General features: G+C 36.7%; 1 protein-coding gene across 2 annotated transcripts; it reads left to right on the forward strand.

Annotated features, from left to right (window-relative positions):
* ADAMDEC1 (ADAM like decysin 1) lies at positions 1-23885 on the forward strand. Of its 2 annotated transcripts, XM_055427242.2 has the most exons (14): positions 1-159; positions 395-513; positions 1295-1371; positions 2804-2882; positions 5324-5400; positions 6603-6789; positions 7008-7070; positions 7759-7830; positions 8920-9089; positions 9450-9531; positions 10519-10649; positions 11427-11601; positions 16735-16818; positions 23190-23885. In XM_055427242.2, the coding sequence occupies exons 1-13, from the start codon at positions 111-113 to the stop codon at positions 16813-16815; spliced, it is 1362 nt and encodes a 453-aa protein (XP_055283217.2). In that variant the 5' UTR covers positions 1-110; the 3' UTR covers positions 16816-16818; positions 23190-23885. The 2 variants fall into 2 exon arrangements, with proteins under 2 accessions (XP_055283217.2, XP_055283216.2); XM_055427241.2 differs by lacking the exon at positions 16735-16818.
* The last annotated feature ends 3926 nt before the right edge of the window (positions 23886-27811 follow it).

Below are 27811 nucleotides of genomic sequence, written 5' to 3' on the forward strand. Positions count from 1 at the left end.
AGGGGGGTGAGATAAAGCTGGACAGTGTAGCAGGGGAGATAAAACTGGACAACTGGGGAGATCACAACTTTGTGCTGAGTAGGACTTCTCATCTACCTGCAGTAGCCAGCATGTCTTTGGTCCTGCTCTCCATCCTCTGGCTCATCATTCAGACTCAAGGTAAGCACTAATATGTTGACAATTCCAAAGAATTATTTCTTCATTGTCATGTCTTTCCAGGATAGGGAGAGAAAGCTAAAGAAAAATTCTTTGTTATCAAAGCTCAAGTAGAAGAAGGAAATTATTCTTCTTAGCATTTCTCTTCTCAATGGGAATTGTCTTCCACGTGATTTCAACAAACCAGTCAACGAAAACATTTACATATTTTATATCAATATTATGTCTCTTTCTCTAGCAATAGCCATAAGACAAACACTTGAATCAGAGCTGTATGAAGTAGTTCATCCTAAGAAACTACACATTTTACACAAAAGAGAGATACAGAATAACCAAACAGAGAAGCATGGCAAAGAGGTAAGCAATGGATTGACCATGGTGTCATCTAATGAGACAGTAAAGGATCTTTTCACTAGTAGAAGTGATGTCACAGTCAATATCTAATAGTTTAATTTTGAAATCCATTTATACAAAAGCTCCCCTTTGCGCTGGAGAGGGCATAGGTTTTCTTTAAATGCTTTTGCACTGAAGCAGCCGGAAGGAAGTTAACTGACTCCCTGGATCAGAAAGAATAAAGCAGCTTGGACATTTCTCCAAGTTTGTGGGGAGAACAAAATAAAGGAAGACAGGAATTGCAGCCATTTCTAGGAGATATAATTATCTCATTAATTTACAAGATTTTTTTTTTTACTGTGTTGAAGATACTCTTTGACTGTTACATTTTTGCAAATATTTTCCTCAGTTTATAATTTTTATTTTAATTTTTAGTTTGTTTTTGTTTGAGCTTTTTTAGTGTATTTGGTTTAGCTTTAAAGCAGTAAAAATATATGCCTTATTATCACCCTATTAGGATCCATTAGGGTACAGAACTGTATACCATACGTTAGAGCAAATGATAAGTCCCTATCTTACATATTAGATTGAATTTGATCTGTATTATTACCATGTTATTGTACTTTTTTGGAAATCTATCTTGGTGTAAAATTTGTGTTTTCTTTTACATATTTTAGAAGCATGAGAACTGCTTTTACCTTACATGCATTTGTAATTATTATTCTATACAGCTACTTATATCATCAAAATTATTTTAGATAGATTCAGAAATGTAAATTGTCATTATATTATTAAATATTTTTAGGAAAGATACGAACCTGAACTTCAATATCAGATAATGTTAAATGGAGAAGAAGTCATCCTTTCCCTACAAAAAGCTGAGTAAGTTGTAATTTCTGCAAGTCTAATCACTGGATTATTCTAAAGAAAATGTAGGAAAATAAATCTTGAAACTTTATATAGTGTAATTTTGCAAAGAAGACATGAAGTATATTGAACATTAGATGCTAATAGTTTGTGCTCATATTATCTAAGAAGCTTGATGTTTCTCTAGGAAATTATATGCTAAGTATAAAACAAAGGCAGCTGCACAAACGACTTTCTTCCTTGGTAATTTTGAAATTTGCTGCAAATAAATTCTACCCAGATAAACTCAAACCTTTGATGTGACTTTCTAGTACTTTTATTTAATTGGAGTATATTTTCTTTAAAATATTATGTTAGTTTCTACTGTACAGAAAAGTGAATCAGCTATACGTGTACTTATATCCCCTTTCTTGAATTTCCTTCCCAGTTTAGGTCACCACAGAGCATTGAGTAGAGTTCCCTGTGCTATACAGTGGGTTCTCATTAGTTATCCATTTGATACATCACTTCAGCTCAGGTTTGTTCAGTCGATCAGTCGTGTCCAACTCTTTGAGACCCCATGGACTGCAGCACACCAGGCTTCCCTGTCCATCACCAACTCCCAGAGCTTGTTCAAACTCATGTCCATCAAGTTGGTGAAGCCATCCAACCATTTCATCTGTTATCCCCTTCTCCTCCTGCCTTCAATCTTTCCCAGCATCAGGGACTTTTCAAATGAGTCAGTTCTTCACATCACGTGGCCAAAGTATTGGAGTTTCACCTTCAGCATCAGTCCTTCCAATGAATATTCAGGACTGATTTCCTTTAAGATTGACTGGTTTGATCTCTTTGCAATCCAAGGGACTCTCTAGGGGAGAAGTCCAACACCACAGTTCAAAATCATCAATTCTTCGGCACTCAGTTTTCTTTGTGGTCCAACTCTCACATTCATACATGACTACTGGAAAAACCATAGCTTTCACTAGATGGACCTTTGTCAGCAAAGTAATGTCTCTGCTTTTAGATATAAGGCTCATTCGGAGCACACAGCCATGAGATACTCAGGGAATAGGGTTCCACCAAGTTCTAAAATAGTCTATAAACTTCTCCCTGAATGCAGTGGTCCTTGATGTGTGCTTGTGACCCAACACCCTTCTGAGATTTCTTAGAGGCTGTGTTCTTGGTGCAAAGAATCCCAATAATACATTTGAAGTTAGAAAACTCACTCTCTGATATCTGTGTTTGTAAAGTATTGGAAGACATTTCTGTCCTCAGATCTAAGAGGTATAACTGTATATTTGATTTGCTTCAGGAGCAAACTCACGATATTGGAAAAGGATCAGTGAATCAGAAAGTCAGCTCTTTCTCACCATAAACATTATCATTCCTTTAGTGCTGAAGATCGGATCAGGGATATTAGCCTTATTTATCATCATGAGAGTATTGTTCAACTTTCTGATCTCTACAGGCGTCTCCTGGGACCAGGCTACACTGAAACATATTACTCACCCAGTGGAGAAGAAATCACCACAAGACCTCAGAACATGGTAGGTCTGAATGCTTTCTGGGACTCTTAACTTGGATCAGCTGCTTACATCATCAGATTCATAAGTCCAAGGTCAACTTAAAAAAAAAAGATCAAAGGACTTGAAAGCAAGGGGCTCATCTATGACCAAGGAAACAACAGGTGAAAAAAAGAATTTTATCTTTTTTAAAAGATAGGAATAGTAGGAGACTCTCAAGTGTTGCATTAAAATTTTTTTTTAAATATTCATGTATTTGAGTGTGTTGGATCTTAATTGTGGCACACAGAATCTTCATTTCATCATGTTCAATATTTCTTTGTGGTGCATGGACTCTCTAGTTGTGGTGCACAGGCTTGGTTGCTCCTCGGCATGTGGGATCTTAGTTCCCTGACCAAGGAGTGAACCCACAACCTCTGCATTGCAAGGCAGATCCTTTACCACTGGACCACCAGGGAAGTCCCTCAAGTGTTGCATTTTAAAAAGCAACTAAAAGTCTATTTTCCCTTAAACCATTTTATCACCAGGTTAGATATATTCTCTCCTAGGTGCTCAAAATGTTATGCCACTATTTACTATTTTGTAGTAATAAATGCATTTATCCTGAGATTCACAATGGTATATCAATTATATAGTTAATAAAAATTTTTATCCGGTTAAACCACCATCATAGAAATGATGCCAATGTGTAGGTGTCAGACATAAAGGATCAAAGCCAAGAAAAAAACAGGAAGAGAATATAAAAAGGTTCAGTCATATGTATACCTATGGTTGATTCATGTTTATGTTTGGCAGAAACCAACACAACACTGTAAAGCAATTATCCTTCAATTAAAAATAAATAAATTCAGTTAAAAAAAAAGGCTCAGTCATGAGTTTTATCAAGCTAGGGCGTTTATCAGAGCCACCCTCCATGGTGTCCCAAATATCTGCTGCTGCTAAGTCACTTCAGTCGTGTCCAACTCTGTGTGACCCCATAGACGGCAGTCCACCAGGCTCTGCCGTCCCTGGGATTCGCCAGGCAAGAACACTGGAGTGGGTTGCCATTTCCTTCTCTGGTCCCAAACATCTATATCTCTAAAAAAACAAACAAGACTTTTGCCGAAGAATGACCCTTTGTTCCCTTCTTACTCTTTTATTTCAAGGGCATCTGGAGTTTTGCTAACATTGACCTTGGGGGAAAGTATCTGATAAATTAGTTCATACTTAAGTGTGGCTTCCCTGGTGGCTCAGACGGTAAAACGTCTGTCTGCAATGCTGGAGACCTGGGTTCAATCCCTGGGTCGGGAAGATCCCCTGGAGAAGGAAATGGCAACCAACTCCAGTACTCTTGCCTGGAAAATCCCATGGACAGAGGAGCCTGGTAGGCTACAGTCCATGGGGCTGCAAAGAGTCAGACACGACTAAGCGACTTTAAGTGTGAATGGCCGGTGACATCTTAATGTGGTACCTTTTCCAATTTGTGTACAAAAAAATGTTAATGATGTTGTTGCAATGAAAATGTTATAATGACAAGGTTTCTGGTAAAGGCAAGAAAGACACAGATGGAATGTCAGACCCTGAGAAAAGTCAGTTTGTTTTGAAGAAGAGTTTATTCATTAGCTTTCTTGGACGTTCTACACAAGTGATCCCCGACTTTGCTTACATGGAGTGCTGAAATGTCTGAATCTCCGTGTGGTGGTTTAGTCATTCAGTCATGCCCGACTCTTTGCGGCCCCATGGACTCTAGCCCACCAAGCTCCTCTGTGTATGGGATTTCCCAAGCAAGAATACTGGAGTGGGATGCCATTTCCTTCTCCAGGGGATCTTCCCAACCCAAGGATCCAATCTGTGTTTCCTGCTTGTCAGGCAGATTCTTTACCACTGAGTCACCCGGGAAGCCAGTCTGAATCTCTAGTTGTAGACAAATTCTCTGGGCTTTTGAGACTGGTAAAGGGCTACCACTAACACACCAGTTTTTAAAAAAATGAGTTGGACCCGTAAATCAAAGGGTCTTAGACATGGTGGTCTGGCCTCCTGAGGACTCTAGAATTTAGAAAAGCAAATACCTCATTTTATTAATATGTAATGCATAGTGGAGCTTGCACAGAGGTACTAAATTCTCCAAAGTTGGCATTCGAACCTGAGAGTTCTTGGGGAGTGCTATAGACCACATAAAGCAACTGGTTACTTCTCAAATGCAGTGTCTACTCTTGCTATGAGTCCATTTAGGTTCAAATTTCCTGGACTTTTCTTTAGTGTGAATTAGTGTCACAAAGACAGCTCAGCCACCAAATATGGAGAGTTTCCAAGGTCATAGATGGAGAGGTCCATAAAACTGCTGAGAGTCTCCATGTTTTTGTTTCTGGGAGCTAGTCTGGTCACAGCCACTATTTGAAGAACATTCCTACATATTCAAGATAAGAGTTTTCAACACAACTGTGATACATTTATTTTTGTAGTTAAATTTTTTTTTCCAACCTTAGGAACACTGCTACTATAAAGGACACATCCTAAATGAAAAGGACTCTGTTGCCAGCATTAGTACTTGTGATGGATTGAGGTGAGTTGCAACTTGTAAAAATATTAAGCATCAAGCACTATTTTGTTACACAATATTGAGTCTTCCTGGACACCATGTCTTCTTACTATTTTGGTAAAATTGTCTCCATTGATAAAATGCTGAATCTGTGTGGTTAAAGTGAAGAATAATGTATCATCCTTGCAATTATCTCATTATCTGCAGTTCTAGAAAAAAGTTAGAGTTAACAATTTTAAAATAAGTACTATATTCGGGAGCGTGATGACATCTGGATTCACTTTCATATTTATTATCCATCCACCCTTCATTCCCTGAAACCATCTGTTTTATCTTCTTAAAGATGCTACCCTGCAGTTGTCACATTAAATAGAATTTTTAGAAGTTTGTGTGTATGAGTGTGTTTGTGTATCTGTGTGGCATTTCTGTCTACAAAGGTGATTCTTACCAGTTAGGGGAAATTTGTAAAGGGTGAGAAAGCACAAATGAGAAAATAACTACCTCTGCATATCACTATTATTAGTGTTTGATTATAGTTCAGTCTTTTATACAGATAAACAAAAATATCATTTATATGATTGAAATGTAAAATAAAATACATGATTCTTTGTCCAACATGGGACATACCACATGACATCAAAAGCCTTTTCCCATATCATACAATGCTTTTGTAGATGTAATTTTTTTAACAGCTGTGTTGGCTTTCTAATATTTCATCATACAGTTTCACTATATATTTCTGAACTAATTTTCCTTCTAAGAAGAGAAAATCTTTAAGTTACTACTAGTTCCAACTTTTTCCTCTGGCTGATCTGCTCATCAGTCTTTCTCTTTGGGGTTCTTGGCATCTACAAGATATCTACTCCTTTGCAAGGTATCCTTTACTATATTCTCCCTTATATTCCTGGGATCTGCCAAGAAATATTTGCTAAATGTGAAAATAAACTATGGACAAATATTTACTGAGCTCATGGAATAAATTTCAAATTTGGGGGGATAGCTTCATCTTAGTACTTCTTGTTAAGAATGCCCTGGGTAATTAAAATAGGATCTATTTTTGTATTGACAAACACTGATTATAACTTAAATTAGCAAAAGTTAGCTGTAAGATATATGAATGAAAACTACGTGTGAGCTTGGCATTGAGGGAGAGGGATACCTTCACTCTGGTCAGCAGGTGTGACTCTGGCAGAGAATCTTGAAATATGAGCCTCTGTGTCTCACAGGGGCTATTTTACACATCACGATCAAAGATATATGATAAAGCCTCTGAAAAGCACAGACCGAGAAGAACACGCTGTACTCGCATACAACCAGGAGGAGCTCAACCCAGCTAATCACACCTGTGGTGTAAGAAATGTTGGCAGGAAACAGGACCTTATTCGAACCTCAAGGTCACTCAAAAGTCCAGGGGTGAGTGCAGTTTCCCACCATCATTCATTTCAACTGACCCAGTAATGATGTATGAAATACTGATATACCCAGAAATGGCTTGTTTCAGTAAAGTCCAACCCTTATTTACTTATTCTTCAATTCACTTTTCCTCTGAAGGAAAAAAAAATCTTTTTGTAAGTTTTTTAATCTCTTAGGTTGAAGATATTATTAACAATGTTCTTTCATTCTTCATAAAGATAGAAGAATTTCTTCAGGCTGAGAAATACATTGATCTTCTTTTGGTGCTGGATAATGCCTTTGTGAGTATGAAATGAGTGCTTCTTGGGTAGTTAAGTCAACTTTTCAGTTTTCTTATCAAGCAGACACAAGCAATAAATTATTCTCATGAAAAATACGAAGCCTGTCAACGTGATTGTCTTATCTGTTCTACTTGCCATGTCAGAAATAGTTTTCATTCATTCCCGCTCTTTTAAAATTCATCTGCTGCCAAAATATTCAGATATGGGAAATATACTTAATGACAGATAACAACAGTAAAACAACCACAATAACTAGAAACATAAAAGAGTTGGTTATTAATATCTTTTTAAAGTTCTCAGTACAGCATGTAAATATAAAATAGATATAAAATTATATATAATTTATTAACTACATTCACATATTAAAATATGAGAATTTATACTTCATAACCAAATTTTAAAAATATTAAGTTGGTTTGAAAACATAAAAATTAATATGATTTATTCAACTTAATTTGAATTGATATTTTATATGAATGCTTAAGTTTTCTTTTGCCAAAGACTTCTTACTTTTGAAATAGAATTTGTTGACACAGATTCTGAGATAAGTATTATATAAGGTAGATGTGGAATGAAGAGACATTTATTTACATTAAAATGTGTAAGTTTTCTTAAACTATAAAATCCCCATCAGCTTTCTCACTTTAATTTGTGGTTTTAATTACTCTTTGCATTTTGTATTTTACAGTATAAGATGTATAATGAGAATATAACTGTGATAAGAAGCTTTGTGTTTGATGTGATAAACCTACTCAATGTGGTAAGATATTTGTTCTATAAACATATGTTTCCACATAAGAGTTTAGGGCTTTTTTATATTTTAAGCAAATAAGAATTGGGAGAATTACAATGGCTTAAAGTCAGCAGTTTGGGGAAATTTGGTAGACAAGGATTAACATCAAGGTAAAATCACTATATACTGTAGCAAAGAGAACTTCTAGGTTTTCTGTTTTCAAAATGGGATACATTTATCCATCACTTGCAATCAGTGAAATATCTAAAAAAATTAAATAAATCTTTCCTACTGTATAGCAAAGGGAACTACATACAATATTCTAGGATAAACCATAATGGAAAAGGATGAAAAATAACATATATATGTTAGGTAGTTAGAATAGAAAACAGGAGTCCCGAATGGCGGTGGCTAAAAGATAAGGAAAAGCCCGTGAAAACAGAACAAAGGAAGGTCCAGGGACCGGAGTGAGGACCTCAGGTAGAACAAACAACACTCCTGACTAGCCCAATTTACATAGGGCAGGCCTGGAGAAGGGGGGACATATAAAAAGAGGAGCCAAAGGGCTGGGAGTCTCTCTCTCTCTCCCGTGTGCTGGGCTGTTCTTCTCTTCACATCTTTGGGTCGACATGCCCTCATGCCTGGAGAACGGATTTTCCTGCTATTTTCTAAATAAAATAGAGCTGTAACATGGAGCTGTAGCACTGATTTGTCTAAGAGCTATAACACGGTCTGTTCGAGACCTGAGAGCTATAACACGGTCTGTCCAAGACCCAAGAGCTGTGACGCACCGAGGGCTTTAATGTCTGTCACTCCAAATCTTTGTTGCGACGAGACAGAACAGAGGAGCATATACTTGCCTGATATATATATATATGTATGTGTGTATATATATGTATGTATATATATGTATGTATACATATGTATGTATACATATATGGGATTTTCCTTGTCTTTTATTATATATATATGTATGTATAACTGAAAATAAACAAAACTCATTCACTTTGCTATACAGTAGATATTAACATAACGTTGTAAATCAGCTATACTTCAATAATTTTTTAAAAAAAGAAATATCAAACATTTTCATAATGAAAAATGTTCTTCCCTCAGATTTACAATACCATAGACATTCAAGTGTCCTTGGTAGGTATGGAAATATGGTCTAACAGTGACAAGATAAAGGTGGTACCCAACACAGGTGTCACCTTTAACAACTTTCTGAATTGGCATCGTTCTAACCTGGGGAAAATGAAGACCCATGACCACGCTCAGCTACTCAGGTGAGCACACACTGGCCAGGGCCAGGTCTATTTTGACAGAGAAGATAGTTATCCCAAAGGTTTCTTGGCAGAGATTCCTGTTCAATTCTACCTCCCTGCTCAGTGATCAGAGAGCCTAAAGTTCTATTATTAGCAACTCACCTGTGGGATTGTTGCAGACCCATGTCAGATCACTAAAATTGACTCTTGGGTGTGGGATAACCATCTGTGGTCATTCTAATGCTATAGAATAACAGTGGTTTTTCTGGGACCTCATGAATATGAAAAGGATAGGGGAACTAGGGAAGTTTCAGACAGTTGACAGAAGCTGATGGTTCGAAAGACTCAGATTGTGACAATGTACCTGTAACTTTCACACAGTGGAGTTGGCTTCAAAAATCGAATTACAGGACTGGCGACCTCGAATTCCTTGTGCTCCCCATCATCTGTCGCTGTTATTGAGGTTTGTAAACATATAGATCCCTGAGGTTCTACAACCTCTGTGAAGACAAGCACAATGTCTTATTTAGAGTTAGCACAATGTATATTTGCTGAGTCAGTAAATAAAAGTAGAAATGAACCTGTATTAGTAGATCACTACACTGAGGATTCCTTGGATTATGAAACAGAATATCTCTTTACATTGACCCTCCCAGGGGTTTCACTCGTTAGTTGGTGTTAGGGAGTTAGAAGAGGAAGATCAGAACAAAAACAGAATCCAGGTGCCCTCTAGGATCTGAGGTAACTTCAAATTAATCATCACTAGTATCTGTGGCCAAGGAGGTTGGACAAAGTGCATGTCAGTGTCACACAGCCAACATTGCCAGTGTCACAGGCATCATAGCAGTATTTTTTGGAATTGAGGACATAGTGTGATATCTTTTAGTACTTCCTGTGAAGAATGAGCTTCCCTGGTGGCTTGTTGGTAAAGAATCCACTTGCCAGTGTGGGAGATGAGGGTTCTATCCCTGGGTTGAGATGATCCCTTGGAGAAGGAAATGGTAACCCACTCCAGTATTCTTGTCTGGGAAATGCCATAGACAAAGGAGCTTGGAGGGCTACAGTTCATGGAGTCACAAAAGAGTCAGACTCCACTTAGCAACTAAACAACAACAATGAATAATGGAATTATCATGATTTAACCATGGTTTATCAATAATCCATATTGATTGAGCACTGGCTCAGCAGTTAGATTTCCAATAGCAAATCATTTCAAATGTTTACAATGTCATTTTCAATGTTTGAAGTGTAAACATTTTTAATGTTAACAATGTCCTATCAGTTGTCTCAAATATCTACGATTTACAATAACCAATGACAGGGGAAGAAGCTCAATAATTCAATAATTTTCATGTCAAACTATTATTCTTTGTAATACCAAACATCAATGATAATGAACAAATAATTTAATAAAATCACAAATAATATGTTTGTTTGTTTTTTTCACCAGGGTAAGAGAAAGAACCGTGTCTCTCTTGTAGGAGTGATGTCACACGAATTGGGTCATGTCCTCGGTATGCCTGATGTTCCACATAACACCAAGTGTCCCTCTGGGAGTTGTGTGATGAATGAATATCTAAGGTGAGACCTTGTCACTCTAGAGAAAAAAAAAATATTTCTTAAATCTTAAAGAATTCAGATGCAGGCTGTATAGTTGGATGAACATTTTTTAATGTAATGGATGTGTTTCCAACTAATTCCTGCTCTAGCTTCTTGATGTACAGGATTTACCAGCTAGCAGAACTCATTATTTAAGATTTCCAAATATGACAAGGTAGAGTTTATAAGTATAGTGACCAGCTAGAATAATTTTAGCTTAAAACAGTCTTTTCTAAAAATATTTATATAATTAAATGAGAACATCCTTATAAATCCCTATCACCAATCCATTCATTTTTATGTTATTAATGTTGCCTTTTAATTCTAAGCACCTTGCAAGGACTTGTGATAGAAAAATCAATAAACATGTCTTATTGTTGAAGTGCTTAAAAATAGGAAGTTAAATACTCCATTGAACCTCTAAGTCTGTAGTTATTTCCTTTCACTATTCATTGTTATTATCACTTACCTCTCAGCCCTCAAAAGTGAGATAAGTGAATGATAACAAATGGTGAAGCTCATCACTGCTGCCATTTAGGGCAGAATTGAATCTGCACAGGAATTGAAATTCTTCCATCTCCTACGACTGGGTATCTAGAAAAAGAATTTTCCAATGAGAGTAGTGTTCATGCTCTATCACACTCCACATATAACGTACTAAATTTGGAGTTTTTGTTGAGCTAGTTAGACAAGTCAGATTCTTATGTTAACTTCTCACTGTATATAACATGGTATTTCTCATTTTTTTTCTGGTTACAGTTCAAAATTCCCAAAAGATTTCAGTACACTTAGTCGCTCACATTTTAAAAAATACATGTTATCTCAAAAGCCAAGATGCCTACTGCAAGCATTGGTTCCTAAAAATATGACAAAACCAGTGTGTGGGAACCAACTTTTGGAAGTAGGTGAAGACTGTGATTGTGGCTCTCCTGAGGTATGTAAATATCTGCGGTCTAAAAAATTTATTAGAGAGTTATTGTGGCTTTCTTTTTAGTTTTAATTAGAGTGTAATTGCTTTACAATGCTGTGTCAGTTTCTGCTGCACAAAGTAAATCAGCTGTATGTATATATATATCATTTCCCTCTTGCACCTCCCTCCACTCCCAGCCACATCCCACACCTCTAGTTCATTACAGAGCACCAGGCTGAACTCCCTGTGCTGTTCATAATGTGTTCTTTTTTTTCCTTTTAAAATGCTATTTTGGAAATTCTTTCTAAAGACAAGCTTGGCATCTTAATAAAAAGTAGGCTTGTATTTGTTTTCAGTACTGACTTTAGTCATCTTTTCAAAAGCATTTCAAAAGTCAGGATACGCTTATTATATGATTGCATAAGAACTTCAGTGAAAAGAGGTAAATCATTAAGGTTAAAAGACAACTCTCAAAATGGAAAAAAATATTTGCAAAAGAAACAAGTAACAAGGGACTAATCTTCCTTGTGATACAAACAGTTCATGCAGCTCAGTCTAAAAAAAGAAAAAAAAAACAATCTAAAAATAGGTAGGAGACCTTAATAGACATTTCTCCAAAGAAGATATACAGATGGCCAAAAAATACATGAAAAGATGTGCAATATCACTAAATATTAGAGAAATGCAAGTCAAAACTATAATGAGGTATCACCTCACACTGCTCAAAATGGTCATCATTAAAAATTCTACAAACAATAAATGCTAGAGAGGCTGTGGAAAAAAAGGGAACCCTCCTACACTGATGGTTAGAATGTAAATTGGTACAGTCACTATCGAGAATAGTATGGAGGTTCCTTAAAAATCCAAACATAGTGCTACCATGTGTGTGCTAAGTCGCCTCAGTGGCATCTGACCCTTTACGACCCTATAGACCATAGTCCACCAGGCTCCTCTGTCTGTGAAATTCTCCAAGCAAAAGTACTGGAGTGGGTTGCCATGACCTTCTTCAGGGTATTTTCCCAACCCAGGGATTGAACCCATGTCTTTTAGTCTCCTGCATTGGCAGGAAGGTTGTTTTTTTTTCTTTTTTTTTTACCACTAGCACCACTTGGGAAGCCCCCAGAGCCACCATATGCCCCAGCAATCCCACTCCTGAGCGTGTATCTGGAAAAACCATAATTCAAAAAGATACAAGCATCATAATGTTCATTGCATCCCTATTTACAATAGCCAGGATGTGGAAGCAACCTAAAGGTCCATTGGTGGAGGAATAAAGAAAATGTGGTACATATATATACAATGGAATAATACTCAGCCACAGAAAGGAACAAAATTGTGCAATTTGCAGATATGTGGGTGAACCTAGAGACTGTCATACAGAGTGAAGTAAGTCAGAAAGAGAAAAACAAATATCATATGGTCACTTACATGTGGAATCTAGAAAAATGACACAGATGAACTTATTTGCAAAGCAGAAATAGAGACACAGACATAGAGAATGGATGTATGGATTCTAGGGGCTAGGGGTGTGGGATGAACTGGGAGATTGGGACTGACATATAAACACTATTGATATTATGTATAAAATAGATAGCTGCTGCTGCTTCTGCTAAGTCGCTTCAGTCGTGTCTGACTCTGTGCGACCCCATAGACCACAGCCCACCAGGTTCCTCCATCCCTGGGATTCTCCAGGCAAGAATACTGGAGTGGGTTGCCATTTCCTTCTCCAACGCATGTATGCACGCTAAGTTGCTTCAGTCGTGTCTGACTCTGCGACCCTGTGGACAGCAACCCACCAGGCTTCTCCATCCACAGGATTCTCCAGGCAAGAATACTGAAGTGGGTTGCCATATCCTTCTCCAGAAAATAGATAACTAATGAGAACCTATTGTTTAGCGCAGGGAACTCTGTAGTGCTCTGTGGTGTCCTAAAGGGGAAGGAAATCCAATGAAGAGGGGATATACATAAGCATATAGTTTCTACTATACTCTTCTTTGCTGTACAGTAGAAACTAACACATTATAAAGCAAGTGTACTTTCTTTTAAAAAGTAAATCCTTAACTATATGTGTCACTTATGAACTTTCTTAAATGTATTAGTCAAATTTCTAAATCACATAAACTCCCAGCTGATTGTTTTGTTGATCAATAACAATCAAAAAGGGGTTTCCCATGTGGCTCAGTGGTAAAGAATCTGCTTGCCAATGCAGGAGATGTGGGTTGTATCCCTGGGTCTGAAAGAGCCCATGAAGGAGGAAATGGCACCCCATTCCAGTATTCTTGCCTGGAAAATCCCATGGACAGAGAGGAGCCTGGCGGGATACAGTCCATGAGGTCACCAAGAGTAAGACACAACTCAGAGACTAAGTACATACACACAGATGCAACAATTGAAAATCCAGAAGTAAATTCTCTCCATTTAGAGAGAACTGGCCTTCTTTCATCAAGCAATGTGCAAATGAGAAGGAGAAATTAAAATGTAAAGAGGAAAAAGAAAAATCACACAAGTCTGTAGAAGATGGATTAACATAGAACATCTAAGATAATTACTATACTTCTGGCTAATCTTCATAAAAATCTAACCCCTTCAAGACATCAGTGTACCCTAAAGAATATCTCTGATAGAATGTTCATTAGCAGTCTCAGACTAGGTTTCTAAAAGAAAGTGTTCTATTTAAGACTAAAAAAATGAATGACGATTTGAAGAGACTTTTTACATGTCAATCTGCTGAATGCTTTTGTAATCACAATCTCCTTTATTACTCACAACAAACCTAAAAGACAGGTTTGTTATTTTCCCAATTTAGAAAAGAAGTGAGACTCAGAAAAGCTAAATAATAAGATCCAAGGATACCAAGCTAGTAATTGGTGAAACCTGTTGCAACCCAAGAGTTATGCATTATTTTAAGAGGCTTTGTGACAATGAGGAAGACATATAATCTTTCTATGCTGTTCATTTATTCAGAAATTTAAGGTATTGAGGGTTCCCCTGATGGATGAGTGCTAAAGAATTTGCCTGCCAATGCAGAATACATGGGTTCTATCCATGATCTGAGGAGATCCCATGAAGCAACTAAGCCTGTACATCAAAAAAGAAAAACAAAACAAAACAAAAAAGAAATTTTAAGTTATTAAATTATATTAAAAGTTTACATGGAGCAACTTTATTCACAAAGAATAATGTAAATATTCTGTTAATTATAATGAGATATGAAATTTTACAAATGATTTGATGCTTTACAATAGTTTAGATGTATGTTTATCTCATTCTTACTTCTTATATTTCCATATGGTTTCTCGAGTGAAGGATAACTGAAGTTGTTCACAATCTTTGGTATTTCTAATTTCAACAGGTAAAATGCTGTGTGTTCAGTACACACACACACACATGCACACACACACAAGAGAGAGGGAGGAGAACAGGAGAGGAGAAACTACTACTATGCGGTGTTTAATATCTTATTTTCTTTAATTATATCATCCAGTTCCCGTATTCTTTCCATATCTTGTTGATTTTCTTCTTCTGTAGCTTAATAAAATTAGAGAGCTAGAGAGTCCGAACTTAATAACAACTAAATTTTTAAATAGCTGTTTTTTATCTAAAAAGTAGTATATATACTTTATATAGAATTCTTTAATGAAAAATTATTTTCCAGGATCTTACATGCTATTTTATTATTTTTAATAAAAAATAATCATTATTTATTTTTTAATAAAAATAATCATTCTTTCTGTTTAGATATTATCAAACAACCATCATGCTATTTTAATGATTCTAACTATGTAACACAATTTAATATCAGTAATGGAAAATTTCTTCACTGACATTTTTTTTGCAGTGCTTGCATAGTAATTATTCAGTGTTTATTCTTCCATAAATATCTTGGTTTTATTTATTTATTTTTTTGTCAATTTGTCTGCAAATACAGTTGAGATTCTGGTTGATATTTGTAAAATTCACAATTCACTCTAAAGGCCACTGGCATTTTCACAATATTAAGTATTGTCTTAAAAGATAAGTTGCCTTTGAAGTTTTTCAGAGAAGTTAAATAAAAAATTTTCATGCAGTTCTTGCACATTTTGGAAATTTATTTTGAAATATTTTCAATTTTTTTTTCTTTTTGCTGTTAGTACATATAATGTTTTCTTTTTATTTAAGTCTCATTTATTACTGTTCTTAACATTATTTTATTATTACTTTAAACAGCTTAGTGACTAACTGTTTTTAGAATTGATCCTCTTTTTTTTCTAGCTCAAGAATTATATCATATATAAACAGTGAAAACATAAATTATTATTTATAGATAATAATTATTATATATCTGATTATTATGCTTTCATATATTTTTGTCTCATAGCATTTGTCAGAATTTACATAATAATATAACATAAAAATAATTCTTGTTTTATACTTTATTGGATGTGTTTTTACTATTCACCAGATGGATTTTCTTTATCATGATGATCCAAACACTGTTCATAGTTTACTAATACGTGTTAATTAAATAATGTTTGCCTAATTTGTACTAATTTTTGCCATCTATCACATTAGTATTAGTTGTTTTCTTCCCTCAGTGTTTTAATATAATGGATAATGTTACTTTATTCTGTACTGTTGAGACACCCATGCACTTTTGGTGACGAACGACTCTGCAGAGTTTGTAATGGAGAATTATTATATTAATAGGCTAGTGTTTGACTAATATTTTACTCAAGCTTTTGAATTTATACTCACAAATGAGAATGGTATGATGTATATATTCATTACCAGTTCTCATTATCAGGATTATGCAGGCTTGGTAAAATGAATTGAGGATTAAAAATAGCTTTTTTCTCTATTGTCAAGCTGTTTGAAGAGAATAGAAATATCCCTTGAATTTCAAATTAACTTACATATAATATCATCTAGGTGAATTTATTTGGGATAATTCTTGGATTATTCTATTTTTGTCCTTTTAAGAGATGGGTTTCATTACTCAGCTTTTTTTTTTTTCTATCATTAAATTTCCTTGGTCATTTCAACTTGAATTTGTATAGCAGAGTAATTTAGTTTAAAAAGTGAAATTTCATTGTCATCCTATACCAGAATTCTGTGCACCTAGTGTATAGGGAAAAAATGCTTGAACCCACTTTTGCATTGTGTGTGTGTGTTTTAAAGGAATGTACCAATCCTTGCTGTGAAGCCATGACCTGTATGTTAAAACGTGAAGTTAATTGTGGAAAAGAGACTGACCAATAACATGTAAGACCTTTTTTTTCTTTCTTTTTTCTCAAACATTTTCACATTTTTATGTGATTCAAGAAAGATATGACACTGAATTCAACAAAGCTAAAGCTCAATTTATTTCATTTTACATTTTTAAAATGACTAAATTTCAGAAATTAAAAAAGCCACCATTATGAACATAAATAGTTCAGAGTTGTGTATATACTAATACACTAATGAGAAAAGTGGCTATTTTGTCATCATGAAACTAAGACTTCTGAAACCTGTGCTAAAAGTGTATGAAATTCTGAAGGGTAATAATGAGTTTAATAACTCCAGGAGCTGGTGATGGACAGGGAGGCCTGGGGTGCTGTGATTCATGGGGTCGCAAAGAGTCGGACACGCCCCATGGACTATACAGTCCCTGGAATTCTCCAAGATAGAATACTGGAGTGGGTAGATCCAGGGGATCTTCCTGAACCAGGGATTGAACCCAGGTCTCCTGCATTATAGGTAGATTCTTTACCAGCTGAACCATGAGGGAAGCAAAGACCTCAATTGATGAGCAAATTATTTTCTTGTTTAAGTGTTGATCATTGAAATCGAAAGGTAGTCAGAAGACAAAATTTAACAACACAATACAAGATTTGACAACTTTATTCCTTTTATAGTGCCTAGGGAATTCCCTGGTGGTCCAGTAGTTAAGACACAGTACTTTCACCGCCATAGGCCTGGATTCAATCTCTGGTATGGGAACTAAAGTCCTATAAACTGTGCGACATGGCCAAAATGTTTTTTTGAAATAAATAAAATGCCTCAATAATGCATAATTAATGGATTATTTTTATATTTTACACACTCCTACATAAGTTGGGCTAGGAAACCTAATTGTTTCTTATATATTCCTTTCAGTAAAAACTAATCTCCAAATCTGAAAATGGCAGCAACAACCAAAAATTATGAATAGGAGAAAGACTTGGGACAAATTATTAATATATGAATGGAGTTATTCTTACCAACTACCATCCTTTCCTGAATTTCCTGAATCTTTTCTGGAATTTTTAAAAATTTATTTATTTTAATTGAAGGCTGATTACTTTGCAATATTGTCGAGGTTTTTGCCATACATTCACATGAATCAGCCTTGGGTGTACATGTGGTCCCCATCCTGAATCTCCCTCCCGACTCCCTCCCCATCACATCCTTCAGGGTCATCCCGGTGCACCAGCCCTGAGCACCCTGTCTCATGCAAGGAACCTGGACTGGTGATCTATTTCACATATGATAATATACATGTTTCAATGCTATTCTCTAAAATCATTCCACCCTCACCTTCTCCCACAGAATCCAAAAGTCTGTTCTTTATATCTGTGTCTCTTTTGCTGTCTCACATATAAGGTCATCATTACCATCTTTCTAAATTCCATATATATGCATTAGTATACTGTATTGGTGTTTTTCTTTCTGACTTACTTTGCTATGTATAATAGGCTCCAGTTTCACCCACCTCATTAGAACTAATTCAAGTATACTCTTTTTAATAGCTGAGTAATATTACATTTTGTATATGTACCACAGCTTTCTTATCCATTCATCTGCCCATGGACATCTAGGTTGCTTCCATGTCCTGGCTATTGTAAACAGTGCTGCAATGAACATTGGGGTACACATGTCTCTTTCAATTCTGGTTTCCTCAGTGTGTATGCCCAGCAGTGGGATTGCTGGTTCATATGGCAGTTCTATTTCCAGTTTTTTAAGGAATCTCCACACTGTTTTCCATAGTGGCTGTACTAGTTTGCATTCCCACCAACAGTATAAGAAGGTTCCTTTTTCTCTGCACCCTCTCCAGCATTTATTGTTTGTAGATTTTTTTGATAGCAGCCATTCTGACCAGCGCGAGATAGTACCTCATTGTGGTTTTGATTTGCATTTCTCTGATAATAAGGGGTGTTGAGCATCTTTTCATGTGTTTGTTAGCCATCTGTATGTCTTCTTTGGAGAAATGTCTGTTTAGTTCTTTGGCCCATTTTTTGATTGGGTCGCTTATTTTTCTGGAATTGAATTGCAGGAGTTGCTTGTATATTTTTTAAATTAATTCTTTGTCAGTTGCTTCATTTGCTGTTACTTTCTCCCATTCTGAAGGCTGTCTTTTCACCTTGCTTATAGTTTCCTTCGCTGTACAAAAGCTTTTAGGTTTAAATAGGTCCCATTTGTTCATTTTTGCTTTTATTTCCATTACCCTGGGAGGTGGGTCATAGAGCATCCTGCTGTGATTTACATCAGAGAGTGTTTTTCCTTTGTTTCACTCTAGGAATTTTATAGTTTCTGGTCTTACATTTAGATCTTTAATACATTTGAGTTTATTTTTGTGTATGGTGTTAGAAAGTGTTCTAGTTTCATTATTTTACAAGTGGTTCACCAGTTTTCCCAGCACCAGTTGTTAGAAAGATTGTCTTTTCTCCATTGTGTATTCTTGCCTCTTTTTTCAAAGATAAGGTGTCCATAGGTGCGTGGATTTATCTCTGGGCTTTCTATTTTGTTCCATTGATTTCTGTTTCTGTCTTTGTGCCAGTACCATGCTGCCTTGATGACTGTAACTTTGTAGTATAGCCTAAAGTCAGGCAGGTTGATTCCTCCAGGTCCATTCTTCTTCTCAAGATTGCTTTGTCTATTTGAGGTTTTTCGTATTTCCATACAAATTGTGAAATGATTTGTTTTGCTTCTGTGAAAAATACCATTGGTAGATTGATAGGGGTTGCATTGAATCTATAGATTGCTTTGAGTAGTATACTCATTTTCACTATATTGATTTCTCCAATCCATGAACACGGTATATTTCTCCATCTATTTGTGTCATCTTTGATTTTTTTCATCAATGTTTTATAGTTTTCTATATATAGGTCTTTTCTTTCTTTCAGTTCAGTCGCTCAGTCGTGACTGACTCTTTGCGACCCCATAAATCACAGCACACAAGGCCTCCCGGTCCATCACCAACTCCCAGAGTTCACTCAAACTCATATCCACAGAGTCGGTGATGCCATCCAGCCATCTCATTCTCTGTCATCCCCTTCTCCTCCCACCCCTAATCCTTCCCAGCATCAGAGTCTTTTCCAGTGAGTCAACTCTTCGCATCAAGTGGCCAAAGTATTGCAGTTTCAGCTTTAGCGTCAGTCCTTCCAATGAACACCCAGGATTGATCTCCTTTAGAATGGACTGGTTGGATCTCCTTGCAGTACAAGGGACTCTCAAGAGTCTTCTCCAGCACCACAGTTCAAAAGCATCAATTCTTCGGCTATCAGCTTTCTTCATAGTCCAACTCTCACATCCATACATGACCATGGGAAAAACCATAGCCTTGACTAGACGGACCATGGTTGGCAAAGTAATGTCTCTGCTTTTTAAGATACTATCTAGGTTGGTCAAAACTTTCCTTCCAAGGAGTAAGCGTCTTTTAATTTCATGGCTGCAATCAGCATCTGCAATGATTTTGGAGCCCCAAAAAATAAAGTCTGACACTGTTTCCACTGTTTTCCCTTCTATTTCCCGTGAAGTGATGGGACCAGATGCCATGATCTTTGTTTTCTGAATGTTGAGCTTCAAGCCAACCTTTTCACTCTCCTCTTTCACTTTCATCAAGAGGCTTTTGAGTTCCTCTTCACTTTCTGCCATAAGGGTGGTGTCATCTGCATAACTGAGGTTACTGATATTTCTCCCGGCAATCTTGATTCCAGCTTGTGCTTCTTCCAGCCCAGTGTTCCTCATGATGTACTCTGCATATAAGTTAAATAAGCAGGGTGACAATATACAACCTTGACATACTCCTTTTCCTATTTGGAACCAGTCTGTTGTTCCATGTCCAGTTCTAACTGTTGCTTCCTGACCTCCATAAATGGAGGTTTCTCAAGAGGCAGGTCAGGTGGTCTGGTTCCCATCTCTTTTAGAATTTTCCACAGTTTGTTGTGATCCACACAGTCAAAGGCTTTGGCATAGTCAATGAAGCAGAAATAGATGCTTTTCTGGAACTCTCTTGCTTTCTTCATGATCCAGCAGATGTTGGCTCTTTGATCTCTGGTGCCTCTGCCTTTTCTAAAACCTGCTTGAAATCTGGAAGTTCACGGTTCACATATTGCTGAAGCCTGGCTTGGAGAATTTTGAGCATGACTTTACTAGCGTGTGAGATGAGTGCAATTGTGCGGTAGTTTGAGCATTCTTTGGCATTGCCTTTCTTTGGGATTGGAATGAAGACTGACCTTTTCCAGTCCTGTGGCCACTGCTGAGTTGATAGCTTTATTCCTAAGTATTTTATTCTTCTCCTTGAAATGGTGAATGGAATTGTTTGCTTAATTTCTCTTTCTGTTTTCTCATTGTTAGTGTATGGGAATGCAAGGGATTTCTGTGTGTTAATTTTATATCCTACAACTTTACTATATTCATTGATTAGCTCTAGTAATTTTCTGGTGGAGTCGTTAGGGTTTTCTATGTAGAGGATCATATCATCTGCAAACAGTGAGAGTTTTACTTCTTTTTTTCCAATCTAGATTCCTTTTATTTCTTTTTCTGCTCTGATTGCTGTGGCCAAAGCTTCCAAAACTATGTTGAATAGTAATGGTGAGAGTGGGCACCCTTGTCTTTTTCCTGACTTTGGGGGAAATGCTTGCAATTTTTCACCATTGAGGGTAATGTTTGCTGTGGGTTATCATATATAGCTTTTATTATGTTGAGGTACAGAGAAGCCTGGTAGGCTACAGTCTACGGGGTCGCAAAGAGTCAGACACGACTGAGCAATGGAAAGGAACGGAATGGATGTTCTTTCTATTTCTACTTTCTGGATGGTTTTTCTCATAAACTGATGTTGAATTTTGTCAAAGGCTTTCTCTGCATCTATTGAGATACTCATATTGTTTTTATCTTTCAATTTGTTAATATGGATTGATCTGCACATATTGAAGAATCCTTGCATCCCTTGGATAAAGCCCACTTGGTCATGATGTATGATCTTTTTAATATGTGTTGGATTCTGTTTGCTAGAATTTTGTTAAGGATTTTGCCTCTATGTTCATCAGAGATATTGGCCTGTAGTTTTCTTTTTTGTGGCATCTTTGTCTGGTTTTGGTATTTGGGTGATGGTGGCCTCATAGAATGAGTTTGGAATTTTACTTTCCTCTGCAATTTTCTGGAAGAGTTTGAGTAGGATAGGTGTTAGTTCTTCTCTAAATTTTTAATAGAATTCAGCTATGAAGCCATTTGGTCCTGGGCTTTTGTTTGTTGGAAGATTTCTGATTACTGTTTCAATTTCTGTGCTTGTGATGGGTCTGTTAAGATTTTCTATTTCTTCCTGGTTCAGTTTTGGGAAGTTATACTTTTCTAAGAATTTGTCCATTTCTTCCAAGTTGTCCATTTTATTGGCATATAGTTGCTGATAGTAGTCTCTCATGATCCTTTGTATTTCTGCGTTGTCTGTTGTAATTTCTCTATTTTCATTTCTAATTTTGTTGACTTTCTTTTCTGGAAGTGAACTTGTGGAGAGATTACAAAGGGAATAATCAACTCAAAGTGGCTTCCCTGTCAGTGGTAAAGAATTTGCCTGCCAATTCAGGAGACACAAGAGATATGAGTTCGATCCCTGAGTCTGGAAGATCTCCTGGACTGAAATGGCAACCCACTCTAGTATTCTTTCCTGGAGAATTCCATGAACAGAGGAGCCTGGCAGGCTACAGTCCATGGGGTTGCAAGAGTCGAACAAGACTTAGTGATTCAACCACCACCACCCAATCAACTGAAAGATCACTGCCTATCACTTCCTCAAGGAAAGGAACAGCAAGGTCATACGATAAGGAGTATCACTCATTTGGGGCTTCTGAATTCATTCCTGGAAAATGGACAGAGAAGCCTGGCAGGCTATAGCCCATGGGGTCGCAAAGAGTCAGACACGACTAGCCACTGAGCATGCACAACACTTATTCTCTCACCAAGCATCATTTCACTCAGTTGAACCCCTAGTGTGATCCACTCTATAGGAAATGCTAGAAATTTGTCCCATCTTCTTCCTTTGTCACAGAGATCAGAAGCATATCATCACAAACCATAACCATTCAATTTTTTCAGGGGCTTGGAATGATAGGTGGCCATGCCCCATTACTGGCCAATATTGGCAATTTAGTATCATGGAAAGAAAACTGAACTTGGACTTGGGATACTTTGATTATCTTCTCAGGTTAGGTCCAAACTACCTGTAGCATTTAAAGGCAAATTATTTACTTCATTTTCTCACCTGTAAAATGAAGCTAATGTTATTGTCTTTCAGTAGGGTTGTTAGAATTATTTAAATTCTATAAATATTTGCTATTATTACATAATATTTTATAATTTATAATGACCATGGCTTCCAAATTTTTTCTTTTGATCAGAGGATGAATCCAAACATCTGCTTCATTGAGATGCTACTTGCCAAGACAAGAATCAAGCAATCCAAATATACCAGGAATCTTGCATCATCTTACCATTGTCCTTAACTGTATTTTGCTTTTTACTTGTCCTTATACTTCCTGTAATTTTACCTCTCCAGTCACCAGGTCAATAGATGCATTTAGGGACGCTGTTTATTTTCTAAGTCTGATCTTTAAATGTATTTTTTAAGGATCTTGAAGCTGTTGTTTAGCTTTTTCTTTGGAGAACAAAAGAAATTAGTCTTTGACTCAAACACTGAAAAATGCTCTACTGAATTATGCAAGCTCAATTCAGAATTGTATAATGGCAGGTACTTGTGTTTTAATCCCTCTTTTATTTTATTTTAGTCCATGAAAAAATAAGGTCATCTGATGAGTGTAATCTTTGGTGGAAGAAGGGAAAGCAAAGTTCATATGTTATTTCTTACTCCTCAGTATTCTGCTTTCCTTACTTTTAGAAGTGTGATATTTTTCTATATCATGTCAAGGCTAATGAAGTATCTTTTATTTTATCATATATAATCCTTTCACCATTACATTTAATGTTAATTTGAAGAAGTCTGTATTGCTTACACTGTCATTTAGCCACCAAGAATTGATTCATTCATCTATTGGCTCAATGAACCACAGTGTCAATGAATAAAAGCACAACTTTTTGAGGAATTTGTTTGTGTGGTCATTTTTGAAAATGAATATTTTCCAGCTTTGTTGTAGGTCTGTGTTAGATGGTAAAGTCTCACAAAATTAGACAGTTTTTCCCTTTGGTCATTTGACAGCTCTGCCACAGAGAGCCAGGCATCGTGATGGAGAGGAGAAAGGCCACATTCTCTTTTAATGCCCAGAATGAAATGACTCGAGGCCAGTCACACAAGGCTAGTCTTCTTTTTGAAGTTTCTCTAAACTGTTATTTTTTTAACAATTTACTCAAAATAATTGTCCAAATTTCCACTGATGTCTGGGAGAACAAGAACTTAGACATACTGGTAAAAGCAACCAACTTTATGAAACAAGCAACTTTCCAGAAAGCCCTGCTTGCTGGTGTTAGCTGCCTCCCCCTTCCTTGCCTCCATGTCGTTGGTGACTTTGGCTCTACAAGTGTTACAGTGACACTGCATGTCTGATGTAACTGGTGGCCATCCTGTAGCCATGACTTGTCAATATCCCCAACTGTCCACTGTGTGTGTGTGTGTGTGTGTGTGTGTGTGTGCGCTTATTTGCTCAGTCATGTCTGATTCTTTTGTGACTCCCATGGACTGCAGCCCACCAGGTTCTTCTGTCCATGGGATTGTCCAGTCAATCCAGGAGTGGGTTGCCATTTTCTTCTCCAGGGGACTTTCCTGACCCAGGAATGGAACGCATGTCTCCTGCATCTCCTGCATTGGCAGGTAGATTCTTTACCACTGAGACACTTGAAAACTTCACCCAAATCTTCCAAGGAAAAAGGGCTTCTTTAGGCTTATTTCTCCCATACTTCGTGAACAGATAGAGGCTTCTTATAATAAAACAGCTTGAGCTACAGGGATTTAGCAAGTAGCATGCTGGTGACAGCTAGAACTGGTTCATGAGTGTCAACTGTTAAAATGATCAGGAATATTATGAACTGATTGTGAAATAACCATTACTAAAAAACCAGCTTGTACAAATTTTCAATTAAAAATCATATTAAAACTTAGAGTTCTGCAGAGAAACAACAAATTATGTTAAATAAACTATATTTAATAAATTATATCAAAACTTAGAGTTCTTCAGAGAAGCATCATATATTATTTATTTACTCTGTGATATAAATAAATAGATAAAGAGCTATATAAATATGTATCTATCTATCTAAACCACAGAGTGAGCAAATGTAAATACAGTATGCTTGGTGTTTGTGGAGTTCTAATACAAGTTTTAATAGATACATATATAAGTCTGTCTCTATCATCTGCCTATCTATATACATATGTAAGAGAAAGATTGAATTATGTTAGGAGAAATTGGCTCACAATTATGAAAGCTGAGAAATACGCAAATGTGCTATTTGCAAGTTGGAGACCCAGGAGAGCTGGTGGTGTCTAAGGGCAGGAGAAAATGAGATAAGATGTACCAGTTTGAGCAGGCAGGCAGAGAATAAAAAACAAAGATTCTTCTTTTCACCAACTTTTGTTCTACTTAGATCGTCAACAGATACATGATTCCCACCTACCCTAAGGAGGGCAATCTGCTTTACTGGGCCCAATGGCATCCTGTGATACAGTGAAGTTGACCCATAAAGTTAGCCATCACACTAAAAATTTTATATAAATAGAATTATATTGCAAAAATTAAAAAAAAAAAAAAACAGAGACATTACTTTGGAAACAAAGGTCCGTATAGTCAAAGCTATGGTTCTTTCAGCAGTCATGTATGGATGTGACAGTTGAACCATAAAGTAGACTGAGCCCCAAAGAACTGATGCTTTTGAACTGTGGTGCTGGAGAAAACTCTTGAGAGTCCCTTGGACTGCAAGGAGATCAAATCAGTCAATCCTAAAGGAAATCAACCCTAAATATTCATTGGAAGGACTGTAGCTGAAGCTGAAACTTCAACACTTTGGCCATCTGATAGGATTATCCAACTTATTGGAAAAGACCCTGATGCTGGGAAAGATCGAAGGCAAAAGGAGAAGTGGGCAGGAGAGGATGAGATGGTTAGATAGCATCATCAACTTAATGAAGCAATGAACTGAGCAAACTCTGGAAGACAGTGGAGGACAGAGGAGCCTGGTGTGCTATGGTCCCTGGTTACCAGGGAGTAAGCAGGAGGGAATAAATTGGGAGATTGGGATTGACACATACACACTACTCTGTATAAAACAGATGACTAGTAAGGACCTATTGTATAGTACAGAGAGCTCTACTGAACACTCTGTAATGGCCTATATGGGTAAAGACTCTAAAAATGAGTTCATATAATCACACAGGGATTCACTTTGCTCTACCCCTGAAACTAACAAAGCATGCTAAATTAACTATGTTTCAATAAAAAAATAATAAATACATAAGTTTAAAAACCAAAAAATATTAAAAAAAAAAAAAAACCAAAAAGCTCACCAGAAGGAAAAGGTAAGGGTCAGAGAGAACAGAATGGAAAGAAATCTACTTCCTCAACGGATGAATCAGAAAATACCCTTTCTCCATGGCTACCACTCTGTTCTAGATGACTGTAAAAATCATTCTTCATTTTGTCCATCCAGCATCAAAATATCAGAAACATAGAGTGCTACTCACATCTATGGGCTTCCCCGGTGGCTCAGAGGGTAAAGCATCTGCCTGCAACACAGGAGACCTGGGTTCGATCCCTGGGTCGGGGAGATCCTCTGGAGAAGGAAATGGCCACCCACTCCAATATTCTTGCCTGGAAAATTCCATGGACAGAGGAGCCTGGTAGGCTATAGTCCTGGGATCTTAAAGTGTCACACACGATTGAGCAGCTTCACTTCACTCACATCTATTCAGCTTTGCTCATCCCCAAGTTTACCACCACCTAGGGACAGGCTAAAATGGACAGAACTTTGAATTTTTGAAATGAAACTGATCGGAATTTTGGCAACTTCCTAGACAAATGACAATAATCAAACAAACATAAACCTGTAAAAGGGAGACTCTTCCCATACCTATCTTGGGGGTGGGGAAAAAAAAGAGTGCTGTTTTCTCAGAGAGAATAATGTCCATGGGATTTAAGAAAGCAGTGAGAAATTAGGATCAAGGGACAGATAGGAGGACACTGAGAGGGAGAATCAAGGTTTGAAAGGTCAGTGCTGTGGAGTCAAATTAGAATTTTACATGGTTAGTTCAGCTTTATAGAGACTGATAATAAGGAATTGAATCCATTATATAGGAAGCATGCATAACTTCTTCCAATATGCTGGAGCCCCAGCTGTCCTCCTGGGCTGGACTCATTCATTTTCCTTCTCCTGATGAAAATTCCTGACATAGTTAGTCCTCCCCTGTTACAAGCTAACCTTAAATAATGAAAAATAATACCTTTTTTTCTTGAGTTTCCCTTAGCAGCACTAACAAAAGTTCTTTTTGAAAACAAAACAAAACACTTTACTATAATCTTAATAATGGGGAGAAATAAATAGCTCTATAAAAAAAATATACATAACTGTCTTCCCACAGTGTGGCACTGTTCTTTTGACAAACACCAGCCCAAAGGACTACATTTTTTAAAAATGATTTTTTTGATGTGGACCATTTAAAAAGTCTTTATTGAATCTGTTACAATATTACTTCTGCTTTATAGCTTATTTTCTTAGTCACTGAAGCATGCAGGATCTTAGCTCCCTGACCAGAGATGGAAGCTGCATCCCCTGCATTGGTAGGCAAAGTCTTAACCACTGAACCTCCAGGGAAGTCCCAGGACTGTAAATCTTCTGTACTTTTCCCACTCCCTTTCTTCCTCCCCTTTATTTCACCAAGAGGGATTTCATTTTATTATTGTTATTAATTTATAATAAATAAGTTATTAACTTACTTATTAAAGTTATTACCTATTAATGTTTCTTCCTCAATTTCTGATTCTTCAGTTCAATTCAGTTCAGTCACTCAGTCGTGTCT

This window comes from Moschus berezovskii, chromosome 7 (genome assembly GCF_049115385.1).
Source record: "Moschus berezovskii isolate FMDL1 chromosome 7, NW_MosBer_1.0, whole genome shotgun sequence".
Lineage (NCBI taxonomy): Eukaryota > Metazoa > Chordata > Mammalia > Artiodactyla > Moschidae > Moschus > Moschus berezovskii.